The sequence below is a fragment of the Echeneis naucrates genome, chromosome 11 (assembly GCF_900963305.1).
Source record: "Echeneis naucrates chromosome 11, fEcheNa1.1, whole genome shotgun sequence".
Lineage (NCBI taxonomy): Eukaryota > Metazoa > Chordata > Actinopteri > Carangiformes > Echeneidae > Echeneis > Echeneis naucrates.
In genome coordinates, this window is record NC_042521.1 from 11,643,180 (window position 1) to 11,662,454 (window position 19,275).

Consider the following 19,275-nt stretch of genomic DNA (forward strand, 5'->3'; position numbering starts at 1 on the left):
ACACAGCTGCAGGAAGGTTTTGCTAACACAGGAGTGGCAGTGCACCCTCCAAGGTGTGTGTTTGGACAACGTAAAAGAGGGGAAAAGAAACTGAATCTTATTAGCTGTTTAGTACTGTGGTGGTGATATAATTCATTGGCTTTCTGTGAAGCATCAGTGCCTCTGGAAACATTTCACAGATAGAGAAAATAACGACGACCATAAAATATCAAGAAATTCTGAATTCAAATGTCCTGCAGCAAAAATGGCTAACCCTGACCCTCACTATTTCAAAAGGAAAAATCTGAAGCGCCTCATATGCCCCCTAGAACAGTTTAGTATCAGTGAAAATATGCATACAGTACAAGACAGCCAGAAAACATCTCAGAACTTCCAAGTGATCTGCAGCGAGAGGGTGAAAACTCAAGAACAGGAATACTTTGACTACATAAAAAGTTATTGCATGTCTGCTGCAGGCATGAAACACCCCAAAAACGAGCTCGCATACGCTTCACATCAGAAATCACAAAAATACTGTATTTTCCTAATAGTATAAAATTAATAAGCAAACACTGTTATGGTTTTCATGGAGCAACCCCTGAGCTAACAACCAGTCCCAAGTGTTAGCTTAGCTTGTCTGCCACCCCGGAAACACTTACCCAGTAGCGTCCACGAAGTTCTTCCTGTGTTAGCGTGCTTGTAAACAAGCTCTTAGCAACTTTGTTTACGGCTAACGTTTTCTTGAAACTGGGTGAAAATTTTGGCCAAACAGTGCCCAGCCATAAATACATTTTTTTTACATATTTAATCAAGAAAACCAGCTTAGTGGTGTTAGCCGATTTGAATCGGGGTCAAGGCTGAAAGCGCGCAGCGTGCGTCTGACGTCATTAAATAGTTCAAAAGGCAAGATAATTCACTTCCTCGCCCATCCAACCATGCGCTGGGGTTTTATAGCATATTTGACTCGCGCAACAGTTCGAAATTAATCCATTTGTTTACATGTTTTTAAATCAATGTAACAGTACATATAGTCTCAGCTATTTCCTCTTACACAAATGCTAAGTTTTTCTGCACTGATGAGGCGAACGCACCTCATTGATGAGGGTTTATGTTTTTGAATGAGAAGCGACCGACGACGGAAGTAGGTGGGAGGGAATACTCTTGCCTCGCATTGGGTTTTTTTCTACACTCTCTTTTCCCTCGGCTCCTGTTTTGTGTGTTGGGGGGATGGGGCCGTGCCGAGGATGAGAGACTTCAAATATTTACCACTTGTCTTACTAAATATCTTTATTTACGAACTGGACTTCCTCTTTCGCTCTTATATATAATAATACTTTTCGACCACGTATGAGTTTCAGTGGAATTTGGCCTAAATAAAGTGGAGTATCTGTACATCCACGACACGCTTAAAAAGTCGACAAAATGTATTCCTCTGCTGGAGGTAAGTGCTGTAGCTAACGTTAGCATCGGCTAATTGATGTGGCTAGCTGAAATGAACTCACAAATTGCTATATTTCGCTGCTACAGTGCAGCACCTCGTTGACACACTCACTCCACTCGTGTTTCATTTAGCTAGTTATCACAGGAGTCAACAAATCCCCTTGATCGAGGAAATCTAGTCCCTGTCTCAAGCAAAGGCATTAGTAGTTAAAGTAAGCTTAGCTAGCGTGTAACAACGAGCTGCTGTTAGCCAAGTTAGCTTCAACCGGACCTCGTTTCCCGAACTTCTTGTTAGTCAGCTTTCCCAAAGATTGTCACGAGGCAAGATCGATTGGCGAACGTTGCCGTAACAAAACACACAATTAAAAACGCAAGTCTTTATTTTAAGTTTGTTGCAGGTGACCACCATTGACCGAGTTGAAGTATTATATAGCGGCCGACCGTGCCATCTAATCTAATAACCAGTCTTAGCTGTGGTTAGCTAACAGCATCCAACTTAGGTGAGGTAGTTTTTGTTATGTTTTCGGTTTTCCCCTGAACTTAATCTCATCATACCAACAAATTGCACTTTAAATTGTAGCACATACCCAATGACATCGGAGATATCAATGTACCAATGAAGCTAGTCTGGGATTATGTACAGTTACAATGTAAACAGCAGTGTCTTGTTGGACAACTAGATAGCGATAAAGCATTGTTACATTTGTCGATCTTAAAAGGGTTTCTCTCTATATTTGACATCGATGTTGTTTTGCATTTCCTCCCAAATTGATCAGTTATACAGTTTGCTTTTTTGCGTTACAAGCAGCGCCTTTGCTATTGTTGGACCGAAATTTGAATTGACATATAGCATTAGCCTTTTCCAGGAGAAAGGGTGGCTTCAGCCGGCTAAGATTGCCAGCTTGCAAGATAGTGTTGTGTGCATATTGATAAGAGTTTTAAAAAAGTCGCCTTTGATTGAGGGCGACGGTGTTGGAAAGGATAAGAGAGTCAGACCTGCTTACACAAAGTGTTTGCGTTGGAAATATTCAAGTTAAGATGGCAACACTATATACTGTGAACTTTTTTTTCACTGCCAGCTACACAAAGAAATTGTTCATTTTGGCTTTGGCATTCATAACTTGTAATTTTTGTCCTCTGTAGCTGCTGAGATGCTTGAGGGACCCCGATCCTCTGGGTCACTAAGCTCTGGTAAGCATTTCCCATATTTGGGCTATGAAGGCTACAGCTGGTCCCAGCAACAAGCCGCTGTTATTGGCAACATAATGTTCAAAGCTGTTCTTCCACCCCTCAAGTATTTTAGTATTTATTCATTGAAAATCCGCTTATTTTATGACTGGATAATGAAATCATACAGGAAAGAGAATACATGCGATTTGATTATAAATGTGAGAAGTCCATTCTAGATAGCCAAGTTCCTCAAAGTGCGCCTCATTTTGTCTTCTGTACAGCAGTGGACATATACAAACCAAACACCATTCAATAATACCTCCTATATAGCATTAGGTTATTTGGGTGTCATACTGCATAAGTGAAGGGTGTGGGCACAAAGATAAGGCACTGAGGGGAATGGAAAGAACTCGGTCAGTCTGTCAGTCAGTTCAAATTTGAATTCATTGTGTTGTTCAGGGTACTGTGGGTACAGGGTACAGGGTACAGGGAGCTGTTAACCCAAAAAGCTCCCTGCTCAATACAGCACATTTTAAGTTCACTGCAATCTACACTGTACAAATTATTGATTACTTGAAAATTATGAATACATTTCCCTAAATATTATCTTTGACACTGCTGCCATGTTTTCATCAGAATGTCAAATTACAAATAGGATAAGGTTTGAATGGTTGGTGTTTTTTTTTTTTTGTTTGTTTGTTTGTTTGTTTGTTTTTTTATGATGCTTGAGAACACGCAATATTCAGCAGTGTCCCTTTGAATGTCTTGAAATACCCTGCTTGGGCTTAAAGCCTTTGTGTCTTTAAAATGTGATCCTCACTCTGCACAAAATTTTCTGCCAATTTCCCCAATGTTTTAGAACCTCCATCTCCTCCAGTGCCAGAGTATGTGTTCAAGCCACCATCACGGCCAGACTTTGGCACCATGGGCAGGACAATCAAGCTCCAGGCCAACTTCTTTGAGATGGAAATCCCAAAATTGGAGGTCTACCATTATGACATTGACATCAAGCCTGAGAAATGCCCCAGGAGGGTGAATCGGTATGCATAGCTATATGATCCTGCTCCCGTACTTGCTAGATCATTGGTCAGTGTGTCCCTGGGAATTATTATAATTTCTTTGTTTCTGATTCGTTTACAGTGAAATCGTGGAGCACATGGTCCAGCACTTTAAAACACAGATATTTGGTGATCGAAAACCAGTATATGATGGGAGGAAAAATCTGTATACTGCCATGCCCTTGCCTATAGGCAGAGACAAAGTATGTATTTAATGGGGCAACCAATCGAAATATAATCTCCACTTTTGCACAAATATTCTGACTGATGGAATGTTTGTCTGAAAATACAGCTCTTCATTTTCTTGTCCATCTGCCACCCAGGTGGAACTTGAAGTGACCATTCCTGGTGAAGGAAAGGACCGCAGTTTCAAAGTATCCATCAAGTGGGTGTCATGTGTTAGTCTGCAAGCTCTGCATGAGGCACTATCTGGACGCCTCCCTAGTGTCCCATTTGAGACCATTCAAGCCTTGGATGTCGTCATGAGGCATTTGCCCTCTATGAGGTTGGTCTTTGATTGTTGAAAATTAGTTTTCTATTGGGTGATCAGTTGTCTACATATGTTAAAGATGCTTGTGTAAATGTCAAATCACTAGAGAGGTGACAGCCCAAATTATGAATTTCACTATATTCTTGACCTTTCTTAAGCATTCAACATGATGTGAGGTGCAAATTATAGAACTATGAGTGATACCTATTCTACTACCAATAAGTGAAAAACTTATCAGATAATACAAGTTACTTAGCTGAATACAAATAAATACAAGCTGATTCACCCACTGCTTTGATAAATGCAATCTTGCGCAAAGGATTGGCATGCATTGGATAGTAGGAAAGTGTTTTAATGATCAGATTTTTATCTCATTTTATTTGTTTATTTTTCAGTTAATGGTAATCTAAGTTTAAGCAACAATTGTTTGTCAGGATAGCAATTTTAAAGTCGACAACAAAGCATGTACTTTTAATCTTTTATCTTTATGACATGACTTTCTTTTAACTGGTTCCTTGAACAGCTTGTTTTTATGCTGATCAGTGTTGATAATCACGTTTCTTGTTCTCTGTTAAAGGTATACCCCAGTGGGCCGTTCTTTCTTTACTCCCTCAGAGGGATGTTCGAACCCCCTCGGTGGGGGCAGAGAGGTGTGGTTTGGTTTCCACCAGTCTGTCAGGCCTTCCCTCTGGAAAATGATGCTGAACATTGATGGTAAATTTCATATAGCTTTGGATAAAAGCTGGTTGAATTAAAGTTGCCTCCATGAATCTAATTTCTGTGTGCTTGCTCTGATTGCAGTTTCAGCCACTGCATTCTACAAAGCCCAGCCTGTAATTGAGTTCATGTGTGAGGTCCTGGATTTCAAGAGCATTGAAGAACAACAGAAGCCCTTAACAGACTCTCAACGAGTAAAATTTACAAAGGAAATTAAAGGTAAGTAAACACCAGATGCCCATTTGTTAACAAGGCCATAGACTGTATGTTCATCACAGTGCTTACCTAAAAATTGACTGAGTGTGAAATTTATTCATTAAAAGCTTCACATTAGTTGTAAATTTAAATTTGTTTCTTGATTCAACTGATCAAGTCAAAGAAGATAAAAAAATAGTCCTAAGTCTTTTGAGCTTGCCATTTAAACCCAAGACTCAAATTCAAATTTTCTTATATAAGAAGCTATAAACCAAGTAGTTAATGTCTTAATCTTTATTTTCTTATAGTTTTTGAATATTTTTGTGATTGTCATGATCCCTCTGTCCAGGTCTGAAGGTGGAGATCACTCACTGTGGCCAGATGAAAAGGAAATACAGAGTGTGCAATGTGACCAGAAGACCTGCCAGCCACCAAACGTAAGAATTTTGTCTCTACTGTCATGGCAGTATTTGTATTGTAGCTGAGGTACTCAGGTAAAACATGTTGTTTTAAGTGAGTGAAAAAATCCTGTAAGAAAAGTTAATATATTGCAATGCTTACTAACTCAGCAATGAATAATAATCCTTCATATATACACCATTCATTGTTAAAAAAAAATAAATAAATACGTTTTTGGTTAAGGTTACTTGACTTGATTATGTTTAGTGACATTAAAATTGGGACAAGTGGGTATGAAAAATTTCTCTCTGTCAAAAGTCTGCAGAGTGAAAATGTTGATTGATTTATTCCCTCAGGTTCCCCCTGCAGCAGGAGAACGGCCAAACTATTGAATGCACCGTAGCACAGTATTTCAAAGACAAGTATAAGTTAATTCTGCGATACCCCCACCTCCCATGTCTACAGGTGGGACAGGAACAGAAGCACACCTACCTACCTCTGGAGGTAATCGTCACTGTCATCATGTAATTAATATTTACCGATTATCATGTTATCCAGTCCCAGTTGGTTCTCTTCACAACATGTCTTTTTCCTTTCCAGGTGTGTAACATTGTGGCAGGACAGCGTTGCATCAAAAAGCTGACAGACAATCAAACATCCACGATGATCCGTGCCACAGCCCGATCAGCTCCAGATCGTCAGGATGAGATTAGTAAATTGGTGAGTATACTCATTGTCATGCAATTGATATGAGTTAAAAAATGGTCGCTGGTTTAGTTTCATTTACACATTGAGATGTTTAGATTAAATTCACTGCTCACTCTGTCTCTGCTTTCCAGATGAGAAGTGCCAACTTCAACACTGACCCTTATGTTCGGGAATTTGGTGTGATGGTGAGAGATGAAATGACAGAAGTGAATGGCCGTGTCCTACAGGCACCTTCCATTCTGTATGGAGGCAGGGTATGTTTATCACAAGTATGGATATTTTGAGGTTGTCTTTGATTTAAGATACTTTCCATGCATTTAGTTGCCGTATGTGTATGCCTTCATCTTATCTACTGTGATTGAGACTAATAAGGCTGTGGTCATTACAATTTGCAGAACAAAGCAATAGCCACGCCTATCCAAGGAGTATGGGACATGAGGAACAAGCAGTTCCACACTGGGATTGAAATCAAAGTGTGGGCTATCGCCTGCTTTGCACCACAGAGACAGTGCACTGAACTCTTACTCAAGTAAGTCAGATAAATAGAGCACACCTCACACCTCACAAGGTGTGAGGTGTGTTTCACATTGTTGTTCATCATAACATGTTCAAATTCCCATTTAATTAAACAAACCTTGTAATTAATAAGGTTTGAAACCTTAAGACACGGCACAGTACTGCATTAGTTTCTGCATTTTTCACCTCTTAATTCTGTTTATATATGGTTACGCAAATTGAAATTCTTTTCATTCATATCTTGGTGTAAACTGAACTGTCAGACCTCTCTGAATTGTAAATAAGGAAGTCTCTTGTCTGTCTCAGAGCATTCACAGACCAGCTGAGGAAGATCTCTAGGGATGCAGGAATGCCCATCCAGGGTCAGCCCTGCTTCTGTAAGTACGCCCAGGGAGCAGATAGTGTGGAGCCCATGTTCAGACACCTCAAGTACACCTACCAGGGCCTCCAACTGGTGGTGGTGATCCTACCAGGAAAGACGCCTGTTTATGGTGAGGGATCCATTTGTACACTTTGCTATTCTTGAGTATGATGTGTTTCCTTCCTCCAGAGATAAAGCCAGGGCAATAATGTTAAAAGACAAGCCATAGCTTTTGGGGCTTAAAACACCAGCTCATGCTCAACGCTCATCAAAGTTGAAGTCTTTAATCATGAATTTTAATTTTTTTTAAGTATTTTGTGGAGAAGTGAATATATAAAGTGAATGCATACATTTTTATTTTTAAGTCCAAATATAAAAAGCATTCAACAAAATACTGAAGCCAAGACAGCATGTGAATAAAATTGGATTTAAGTGTGTGTGTGTAAATATAAATAAATGTGCTATGCTAAGTCACATTACTAACTCTAGTTACTTAAATGAACCCTTCCAAAATAGTATTAATTTCTGTGATTAAAGAGTTTTATATGACAGTTGGTCTTTTGGAATGTGAACAAAATACAAGCGACTGTATTTAAGGAAATAACACAAGATAAACCTGCACATTGTATGTAATTTCTGCTTCTATAATTCTAAACCAGTAACCATACAACACACGTAGTTAACAAGTAAATTACACAACTTTCAGGTTCCGCTGTGGTGGAAAATACTTTTCCTGTCATTAATAGTTGTCATTGGCACCATCATGTCTAATAAAGGCATATATCTTCCCTGCATGTGTGTTGTAGCTGAGGTGAAACGTGTGGGGGACACGGTGCTTGGCATGGCCACACAGTGCGTACAAGTAAAGAATGTTCAAAAGACCACACCTCAGACTCTCTCCAACCTCTGTCTGAAGATCAACGTGAAGCTGGGTGGCGTCAATAACATCCTGCTTCCACAGGGCAGGTTAGTGTAAAGATAAGACTACGCACCTGCGCACACACCAATGAAGATGGTGCCAATGCCAATACAGTGAAATGACATTGTTTATTTATTTGAGGAAATGGTAGGAATATTTTTTTTTATTGAATTTCTAATGTGTATTTGTGCCAGGCCGATGGTCTTCCAGCAGCCAGTGATCTTCCTTGGTGCAGATGTGACTCATCCACCTGCAGGAGATGGAAAAAAGCCCTCTATTGCTGCTGTAAGTAGCATCACAGCACTTGACACAATATGAGGAAAAATAATTTGATGTGGTGTAATGTAAGGGGTCATTCATAGTCCCAAATCACAGGATCACCACACCACAGGATCTCGTTAGCTTCTTTCAACTCATTCTATTCAGTCATCACTCTTCGTAGCCAGCAGCTGCCAATCAAAATACACACTGTTACTAACACAGCACAAAGGTGCACACAGGCCAAGCTCCTGAATGACAGAAACTATCAGAGAGCTACAAGGAGGCTTCCCAGAGTAATTTCTTCAATTTCTCACCAAAAGACATCTGCTTTTCATCCTCAGGTTGTTGGTAGCATGGATGCCCATCCCAGCAGATATTGTGCCACAGTGAGGGTGCAGCAGCACCGTCAGGATATCATCCAGGACTTGGCCACCATGGTGAGGGAGCTTCTCATCCAGTTCTATAAATCCACCCGCTTCAAGCCCACAAGGATTATCTACTACCGTGATGGCATCTCTGAGGGCCAGTTCAACCAGGTGATGAGCACATTACAGGTGGTCTATTTATCAGTAACAGTGTTGATTTGAGAAAATGATGACATGCATGTTTAAGTTTGTGGCTTTTTTTCCTCCCCCATTAATCCTGTCACCTGTTAATCGTAAATACATGTTTGACTTGAATACATGCAGGTTCTACAGCACGAACTGCTGGCAATACGTGAGGCCTGTATCAAATTAGAGAAGGACTACCAGCCTGGTATCACCTTTGTTGTCGTGCAAAAGAGACATCACACAAGACTGTTCTGTATGGACAGAAATGAAAGGGTCAGTACTTCATCATTGATCGGAATTAGAAATTAGATGTGTTAGTTCTATAATCAAAGTAATGCAACTTTTGTTTGAGGAAACTAAAACACCTGAACAAGGAAGGAACAGCATTTTACTCGTGCAGGTGACACCAATGCAGTCTCTCCAATTCTTGGCATGCTCCCACACAGTGTCCCCAAATTGGAGATATTATCTAAATCTGAAGTCATATGTTGACACTAGTTGACCACGAATGACAAAATTTAAACGTTTACAAGGTAATGAACCAACATATGTTGGTGGGGCTTTTCTTTAGGTTGGGAAGAGTGGCAACATCCCTGCAGGCACCACTGTGGACACCAAGATCACTCATCCCTCAGAGTTTGACTTCTACCTTTGCAGTCATGCTGGCATTCAGGTAACATTTTCCAATCTGCTGTGCCGACAAAGTATTTTAAAAAAGGGATACATTTGAGTTACATTCAATAGGTTTTGGCTTCATCAACCAATCTTTATTTCATCATTATTCTTCATTAAATATTTGTGGATTTGTCTTTTGTTAACTCTTCATAGGGGACCAGTAGGCCATCTCACTACCATGTGCTCTGGGACGACAACCACTTCTCTTCAGATGAACTGCAGGTTCTCACTTACCAGCTTTGCCACACCTATGTGCGCTGCACCCGGTCAGTTTCCATCCCAGCACCAGCCTACTATGCCCATTTGGTGGCTTTCCGGGCTCGTTATCACTTGGTAGACAAAGAGCATGACAGGTAAGCATTCAGAACTTGTTTTTGTGCTGGCCACTGTGTATTCAGGTCAGTCAAATAAAACTTCACAATTTTTTATTTTTTTTAATGAAAGCACCAGGTAGCTCTTTCTTTTGTAATTTGTTAAAACTTTTTAATTTTAGTGCTGAAGGAAGTCATACATCTGGCCAGAGCAATGGGCGTGACCACCAGGCCTTGGCCAAGGCTGTTCAGATCCACCAAGACACGCTACGAACCATGTACTTTGCCTGAGAGCACACAACCCCAGGTTGGTGTGGGTGAGACCTCAGTGATGGAACACACTGCCTCTACTATCTCACCAGTCGGTGGTAGATAGCATCAGAGTGGTTTTACATCAAGATCTCCCTACTTATCAAACCTGTCAGTAATTCATATGTCTACAATTGTACTTCTGCCCCTAACCCATCCAAACCAAACTAGTTTGTAGACTAAGATGCAAAACAATCCTTCCTTGATGGGGACCGATGTAGAAGAGGTTTTATTTCCATGTTGTGTATGTTGCGTTGTGTACGAAAACTGGTTGCAAGCCTGAGTTGAAAAGAAAGTTTGTACGCTGATAGATGGAATCTACAATTTTAAACTAGAGGCAGTAACATTGACATTGGGGTGGTTTATAATTTAGAAAGTGCTTTTTACTCTCCTTCTCCCATTTTTATCAATTTTTATGGTCTTGGTGCTTGAAGGAAGAAGGAGACATCAAAAATACCATGAGGCTCATTTACTCTTTATACACCTGATGATTTGCTCTTCTGACAAACATTATTACAGCTAATCACAGCAAACTGCACTGACCAGAATGGGTACTTGAACTGAGACAAAAGTACTTAATATATTGAGGGCTGTGTGTGATTTTCACATAGACACAAGGCACCATGGGATGAAAAGTGCCATTGGAGACCACCTTTCTGTCATCATTTCTGTGTAAAACTATGAATTATTAGACCCACATCTGGTTGGGTTTTCAGTATTTTTCCTCAATTTGCATTGGTGACCATTTTATGCCAAATCTGGTGACAACTTGCTAAAGGATTCTTTACATCACATCCCCTGCTCCACCAGGTTATTCTGGATGGAGCATTTTTAGTATTCAGATTTAAAGAACAGCCATTTTATCCTTCTCTGCCTCACTTGTTAGTTTGACCTGACAGTGTTGCACCAGTAATCTAATTCCCTTGCAAAAAATAGCGTATTGGGACTGGTTCCCAATAATGACTCCTTTCTAATGTACTCTGAGCCGTGTTGATAAAAGACGCATGATGCAGAAATCAACATCGAAGGGAACTTGATAAAATCACTTTTGTTCCCATAAGTTTTTAAAGTCTGTTTTAATTTCAATCATTTTTTGTAATGAATATGCATGTAGCTGACTCATGTTTTAGACACTTTGGCATTTGTGATAATTGTTCATTTCCCCCTCTTCATACATTAACCCTTCTTTTATTTTTTTTAGTGTACATAGCAGCAGAATAGTGTTTTCTGCAGTGTCTCTGTCAGAGTGATATTTGTGTGGCGTCTTGATTTTGAGGCAGTAGGTACAGTGATGTGAAAGCTGCAAATTTCAGAGTGGAACTGATTGAAATTCCCTTAAAAAAACCTTGAATTATAGTGTTTGCTTAAGGAATTGGAGCAGTTGTCGCACAGAAGCTTGGGTTTTATGCAAATGACTTTCTGTGAGTCTTTATACAATATATAATGATGTTGGTAATAAGGTATATTTTGAATAAGCTTTCAGTGGAGGCTGCTGAAAATGCTATAAAGATTTTTTTAAATGACCCCAAATGTAGTAAAAATTAACACTGTCTATTTGTATACAGATTTTAAATGGAAATATTCTCTTGCCTTCTAAGACTGTTATAGTCTTTCTAATAATTCTACACATTTCCAAACACCCCACCCAAGTTTTACTGCTAAGTTAAGATGGCGAATGTTCATAGTCTTGATTGGAGGCGAGTAGTCTATATTTTCTAACTATGCATAATTTTTAGCCAAGAGATTTAACAGTGAGTTATCTCACAAGAATTTGGGTCATTTCTAGAGGTAGATCAGGGCTTTTTTTGTTGTTGTTGTTTAGCATGTTGCATTTAGTAGCGTTTCTTAGTGCTTATCAGCATTCATTTCTCTTTGTAACATTGTAGATTTTATAGCCTGATAATTGGGTGTATCCTTTTTAACACAATCTTTCTTAGCCAAACAAGATTACAAACTTTTACATAACTAATAATCAAAAGGCATGGAATCACAAAACATCCACATCCTGATTCTAGGTGCTAGATGTTATCACTGTAAACCACCTTAAATCCTCACTGGATTGGTCTACAAAGCTTTTTACGTGTATGTTTAAAAAGATGCTTCATTATTGAGAGTCTTCTCTCTCCCTCTGACAACCTCTCTGTGTTACCCTTTCAACTTGTTACCTGTAAAGCAACTCGAAATCCGACTGACTGTGTTTGTGGGGCATTCTGAAAATCATGTACTTGATATTTACTGTTATGATGTCAATATTGTTCTTATCGGTGCTGGTCTCAGAACATTTAAATTTGGATGCACTTTTGATAGCATTGGTATGACTTCAATAGAGGTGTGTTCCTCAATCGAAGCAGGAGACTCGGCCATTTGGTATGACACTGGTGTAATTGTATGGAAATGGCCGTGTGTTCTACCTCTTGTTACCTGTTTTAGTGTTATGGTAACATCACACCGCTGGCCATTTCGGTCTAATTACTCCTGCAATCTGTCTAATTGGCATTCTATGAGTCTTGCATTGGCAGTAGAAGTTTTAAATGCTTGGTGTGCATGATGGTGAACACGCTTCTTTTTGTTTATGTAATTGTGATTCTTTTTTTTTTTTTTTTTCCTTCATCCTTTTACTCAGACTGATAAGAGAGAATGTGTTAGGGTTTTTTGGTTTGTTTTGTGTTTGTTTGTTGAGGTTTTGAGCGCAGAGCTGTATGACCAAATTCTTTAAGTGTGTTTGTATTCACAAAGCTTTCCCTGCTTTCTTTACTTTAATTCTATGCACCAATGAAATGACAGATATTAGCTCGACGCCTTGATTTTTATTTTATTTTTTAAATTATTATTTTTTTCTCCACTCAAGCTAACAGCAAAATCCAACATCAGGTGTGATAGTTTCATGTCATTGACCTGGAAAACCTGAAAACATGCTCAAGTGATGCTGTCAGTCAGACTGTTTGTTCATCTGACTTGTAAGCAAAAAGAAACTAGAAAACAACCCATAATGCAATGATCAGCGTGGACTAGTGTCAAAGATCACATGACAGGGCAAGGTAAATCTTTTTGGTAAATTTCACCAGAACCTTGATTAGTCTGTATATAATCTGCAAATTACAAAAATTAACTTCCTGGAATATTTAGTCTTTAGACTGTCTCAAAGGAAGGCCTTGGTGTTTAGTGTTTTGGTGAGCTGTCTGACATATTGTAATTGGAGTGGTTAAGGAGTTAACTGAGCACCAAAAAATAGAAACAGTTTGACCAGTTTGACACAGTAATGGGTGTCCTGAAAACTAACCAAGTCATTTTCCAAACATCAAGGCGTCATATTAGGAGATGTGTTTGTATTTGTTGTTACTACTTCTTTGTTTTTTTACATGACCTATTACCAATCAGCACCTTAAAAATACAGATCAGAATGGCATTGCTTTTTATGGAGATGAAACTCAAACATTTGACAATGTTGTTTTTGCACTAAACAAGAATGGACTTTGTAGCTGTTGCAGCAATGGGAGTATGTACCAGGGGGTAGTCTCCTTATTCTTCATGTTTCTCTTCTTTTAGAACAGATTTGGTGGCTTTTCAAAATAAACGATGCATAGCCAACGGGCCCTAGAGCCTTAATGTGTGCACTTGCCTAGCCAACCAGCATTCAGCATGTCGTTTTGTCTTTAAAACAATCAAACAAAAGAAAAAGATCCAATGCCTTTAAACATAAATGAAAGCGCAAGACTAGTAGTTGTGTGGAAAGGCTACCTTTACATGGTGATGTGGGAGAAAGTCGTTTTTTTTACAAAAAACTGGAGTTGAAAGGATTTTCTTTGGACAGCAACATTTTTATTTATCGCACCACTTGTTGGAAAGACAATGCCAATGTGGTTTTACATGGACATGGTCTCCATTCAAGACTGCAACATGCAGAGAGAATTATGCTGAAACAATGCCTTGTTGTGACACCACCCCAAATGATACATATCAAAAGTCAGAAAATGCTTTTCCTATCTGTTTGAGCACAGTGAGGTAATACAAGAATGCGTATGAAACAAATTAATGCACCAGCCAGGATGAATGTGGCACTACTTTCTAAGTAAAATAGTACTAGGGCCACTCTTATTGTTGTGATTGATATAATTGTCAGATATATAAATGAAATGCACACATTCACCTCAGATTTTCTATTGTCTCTTGTGGAGTGAACAAAACGCAAACAAAACAGCTTCTAGAAATGGCTCAACTGTAAATTTTATGGCATATCATAAGCTAATTGTACTTTAATTTCATCATAGCAGGTCTTCTATCATAGCGTGTTTAAATTTAAGTGTAATGATCAGCCTGTTGAGTAATAATAATAATAATGATGTAAAAAAGGAAAAAAAAAGCCTGATTTCAAATTAAACAACCTTTAGCTTATTCCAAACTATTACCCTCCATATAGTTATGTCTCTCCTCTCTGCCTCTCGTCAGCCTCTGGTAGAGAAACTATTTCTGACGTAAAAGAACCTCTTTTAGAGTCAAACTATTTTCCTAGCTCTATATTATAACAATGAATGTACTTAGAGCCTGTGTGGTTTGTAAAGTTGTGTAGGCTATCCATCCAGTACATTTATACTCATGTTTTCTTTTTGTGTACAGCCTTTGCTATTGAATTTAGGTGTTTTTTTCTTATTTATAGGCTACAACAGATGCAGAAAGTATTATAATCTCTTCTTTAATATTTCATTGACATCACCGCTGATAACATCTTTTCAACGATTAGCATGACATAAACAAGCCTACAATTGTCTTTCTCTGGGGGTTTGCTCCTATACTCTTAGGAGACAAACATTTTTTTTCTCATACTGGCTGCAAAGTCTTTTTTTTTTTTTTTAATATATATATACTTTTCATGCTTGTGAGATGTGCTGTAACATAAGAGCTGTGTGTGTGTTTGTGTGAGATGGTTGCTTTGATATGTGATGTTGGTTGCCGTTAAGACCTTTGTCTTCTCCTTCAGCCCTCTGCTTGATCTTTCTGTCTTTGCAGAGTTGTCCTGTAAAATCCTAAAATCCTCCTTGTGTTTGATTCACTAATTCTTTAGTGCAGTGACTGACACTTGACTTTTTGCTGGAGTGTGTGTTGCTTACGCTTGGTGATTGTATTAGTACACAGCTGTTTTATTTTCTCCCAAATGTAGAAATGACAGCTTATGATATACATGGCACTCTGTTTTCTTCAGGTGGTAAATATTTCCTATTCCTATTGTGAGGTAAACCTTTCTGAAGCATCACTTTGTCCCAGAAAGTAAATCTCTATCATGCAAATGTCCATCCAGTTACCCACAACCGTGTGACGCCATTGTGGTTTTCAGCTACAGGTCTGAATCATAGAACACATATACAAATGATGTACTGGCAGATCTGACGGCAGAACTATTTCCCAGCAAGTCTTTCACATATATCTACTTTGTGGTTTGGTTCTCTTGTGCATTGTTGCAGTTTCAGTTTATGTGGCTGTTGCCATGGTTGTTCAGTTCCCCGCTTTCAAATTTTTAACAGCTACTGGATAAATTGCTGTGAAAGTTTGTAGAAGCATTCATGATCCCAAGAGGAGAAACCTTTGGTGATCGCTGTACGCCTCTCTCACCACCAGCAGGTCACAGTTTTTATTTTTCCACTTAAACTTAGTTTCAAGCAGTCAGGTTTGAGACAGTAAATTCTAATGATCCATTCACTTTTTAAATGGTTCATAACCACCACAGCTATACTTTGTGTTCAGTGCTAATTAGCAGATGTTAGCATGTTAGCTTGTGGGCGTTAGTTTTTAGCTGTCAACACCATTGTACCCAAGCACAGTCTCTTCTGCTGGTCTCTTACAGTCATACTGAAAATTTGTAGCGGAGTTGTGATACATTTTAAAGACTAATGTATCCATGCAATATCAGAGATTCGCACAAAAAAAGGCCCAACAAATTAAACAAAACGTGACAGTGCTGCATCTTTTGGACATATGTAAATCTGACTGTTACCGAGCATCACCAAATCATTGGCATTCAGTTGATCTACATGCATCCAATCATGCAAGACTTGTGGGTATTTTTGTATTTTTTCAAAGCATTTCTAGTCTTCTGAATGACTTTTTATTTACCAACTTGGAAGAAAAACTACCTCAGAACAGTGTCAGGTGCTAGCTAATATTAGCCCTAATCTATAATGGTAACAAAATCAAAAATTGTAGTGACCAAACCAACACAAGCCAAGATTACATCAGAGCACTGTTCTTTTCTTGAACCTTAATAAATGGAAAATCAAGTAATCATGGATGCCTGGTTGGTTGCTTTAGGTTGGTTACATTTAAGGGGACCAAATTTTTGTAATTGGGTGGTCTCATTGTTTCATGTAAGGTGTTTCATTTTTTCCAAAGACAGTGACAAAAATAGCCCAGTGCAATCTAGAAACAAATGGTCGTCGTGACTGGATCATATATTAATAAGTGCGCTGTTGTAGTTCACTATGACAATGTGTTAATATTCCAGCTATATTTAGAAATATCTGCAGTGGCGGTAATAGATTTTTGGAAAGCAATAATGTGTAAGTTGTGGATTATTTTGTTCTTGTGATCATCTGTTCTTCTCAAGTCTGTTCTCTTTACAAAGGCCCAAGCAACTCTATAAGCATTTCAGGCTTCAGGACAATACTTAGCAAAAGGGTAGATAAACAAATGAAACCGACTTTTCTGTTTTTGTTTTACCAGAATGTGGAAATATTAAGGTTTCATACTGGATAGAGCCACTCCATGAGATCAAATGCCTACCTTTCTCGTTCGTGTTAAACCCAGTACTGCAATAAAATCAGGGTGGACGTCCCTGTGGACGTTTTGCTCAGTTCATTCTATGTTTCCTAAGATTAGCCAGACTCTACGCCATTATTCTTAAGGGTTTAAGATATAGTATTGCATGTTACAATTTACAAAGGGAATACACACATTTGAACAGACTATACAATGTATCAAGTCATTGTAAACTACAACACAAGGTACATATGAGGTTGTATGGCAATTAAACGTCAGATTGTTGTAATTTCGTTTATACAAAAAAAAAAAAAACACCTAACCTGTTCGTAGTCGATTTATGTGTGCCTTTTGTGGGATATCTCTCCTTTCCATCAGCCTCAGCTTTGGGTTTCCGAGTTCTTTCTACATAAAGGTGTGACAAAATCTGCTGCGCAACACCCAAACACACCTTTTTATTCTTAATTATCATGCAACCTTGCGTGTAGATGCTGCATAGAACGATCAGTATTTGTGTTTTGCACTTTCAAAGCAGTCTCGAAAAAAAAAATGCCCACGTGAGGTCGGGCAGAAAGTAAAAAGAAACAACGAGGTATTTTATGCTCAATAGGAATTATAAGGAATAATATGACTTTGAAGAGCTTTTCTAAAAAGGTTGATATATCTATATATATTCATGAAGTACCTCATAAGCCTGATATATGCTGCATTGACTTTTTTTTTTTTTTTTCTCTCTTTAGTGTACTTCATATGTCCAATAAAATTTAAAATTTTCCCCTTTGGGAGGGTTGAATCTCACTGTGGGCTGTGCAAATGCCACAACCAGTTAATCTGGTAGTCTGTTCTAACACAAGAGTACGACATTATTCCTTGTGGCCAAATGATAATGTGTCATTTATGCAATGTATCCTTGAAATTTACAAGAAAATTTCTTTGTGACTTGTCTTTTTTTTTGTTTGTTTGTTTGTTTTGTTTTGTTTTTTATTTTTTCATTACCCTCTGTCTGTGTGTAGCCAAAAAAAAAGTTATTTAAAAATGGATTTAGTGGTGAAGCAGTTGCACCAGATATCCTGTGTGGCCCTGTGGTATAAAATGACTGTTGACTCAGGTATTGCCATTAAAGGGCTGTATCTGTTTACTGTGTCCCTGTCCCAAATTCACCCTCCACACCTTTGTCTTAAAGTAGCTTTAGATCTAGTGAGGTTCCTATTTGGCCTTAAAAGCTGAAAAAATTATGCACTACAGTTTCACAGACTTGACAGAGCCTAACTCCCATTCTGAGTTTTTTGTTTTGTTTTTTTTACAGTTCCTGTTGCATCATTGCCATGTTATCTACCTCCTATGAATGTAGGGGTTGTCCTGGAGTTGTAGTCATCTCTAAAACCTCTGAGTTTTCTTTCTCATTTAGGGAAACAGACAATCATCTGTAGTCTTGAAAAAATGAAAAGTATATCCCCTTACTCATTCTTGCTTAGAACTGATTCCAGGACACTCCACGTGTTTCCCCCTCATTGGCCATTCATTTTGTACCTTGTGCAAATCTTCCCCCCCTCCATGAAAGCCATGATGGAGAAGCAAAGTGACCAAAGTCTCTTGGCAAAGGCAGCCTTGCACAGCCATGTGAATTCAAACCTCCCTCCATTTGTGTCATTTTGAGCTCAGCTTTGAGTTGATGTGTTTTATTATTTTTTTTCCCTCTCTCTTCTCCCTTTATTTAAACCACGACATGCCAAAACTGAATTTGCTGTCATTCCTGTTCTGGTGAGGGTCTTTATGTTGCTGATTTAATTTGTTCACATCCACTGCTAAGCTCCTTGTTCTCATTGTAAAGTTGTAAGCTTTTGATTTCTATTTTACATTTCCTTATTTTTGTTAACAAGTATGCTTACAGAACACAAGATATGCTGTAAACCCTTTTTAGAACATAATGTGAATGCGTATCACTTAATATAGTTCACTCTTTGGCTTGACTGTAAGTTGCATTAATTAATAAAAAATGTTTTAAAAAGTTTAATTGTTTCGTGACTTCTTTTTTTTTTTTCAAATGTTTAATAGCGATCGAAGCCTCTTTTTTTTTTTTTTCCCTCTCCCCCACAACAGAATTTGACTTGCAATGATAAATCTCACAAATGATAACAACTTTGTTCTGTTCAGCTTTGTTACAGTGAGCCAGTAGAGACCTGAAACTGAGGCAGCTATCACTCTTTCACATCTGAGACTTAACTGTGGGGAATGCCGGCGTGACGTTGCTGAGGTTTGGAACCATTTTTTTCGTATGGTGTAATGTGCTTCCCGTAGCCATGTCGTTGGTGGTGGAGGTTAGGTTATTGGGGGGGGCGTAGTGAAGGTAACTTAAAGGCAAGAGTTCAGCTGGCAGAGGAAACCAGAGGATTTAAAGATCTGCACACACAGGGGAGTTAAAAGGAAGGTATCACCACAAGAAGGCAGGTCTGATGTCATTTAAGGGTT

At 38.6% G+C, this 19,275-nt stretch overlaps 1 protein-coding gene across 2 annotated transcripts; it reads left to right on the forward strand.

Moving 5' to 3' along the window:
- Positions 1-1,193: 1,193 nt before the first annotated feature.
- ago2 (argonaute RISC catalytic component 2) lies at positions 1,194-17,155 on the forward strand. Of its 2 annotated transcripts, none has more exons than XM_029513596.1 (20): positions 1,194-1,420; positions 2,563-2,610; positions 3,449-3,629; positions 3,730-3,850; positions 3,971-4,152; positions 4,715-4,851; positions 4,939-5,073; positions 5,399-5,486; positions 5,805-5,952; positions 6,049-6,168; positions 6,288-6,410; positions 6,552-6,685; positions 6,979-7,163; positions 7,840-7,999; positions 8,147-8,237; positions 8,555-8,767; positions 8,903-9,037; positions 9,336-9,437; positions 9,593-9,792; positions 9,933-17,155. In XM_029513596.1, the coding sequence occupies exons 1-20, from the start codon at positions 1,402-1,404 to the stop codon at positions 10,039-10,041; spliced, it is 2,631 nt and encodes an 876-aa protein (XP_029369456.1). In that variant the 5' UTR covers positions 1,194-1,401; the 3' UTR covers positions 10,042-17,155. The 2 variants fall into 2 exon arrangements, with proteins under 2 accessions (XP_029369456.1, XP_029369457.1); XM_029513597.1 differs by having other exon boundaries at positions 8,555-8,749.
- Positions 17,156-19,275: the final 2,120 nt, after the last annotated feature.

Bases quoted from the DNA above. Each gene is read 5' to 3' on its own strand.
- ago2 (XM_029513596.1), top strand. The intron at 7,164-7,839 runs GTGAGGGATCCA...TGTGTGTTGTAG, and splicing joins AGGAAAGACGCCTGTTTATG to CTGAGGTGAAACGTGTGGGG. The intron at 8,000-8,146 runs GTTAGTGTAAAG...TATTTGTGCCAG, and splicing joins ATCCTGCTTCCACAGGGCAG to GCCGATGGTCTTCCAGCAGC.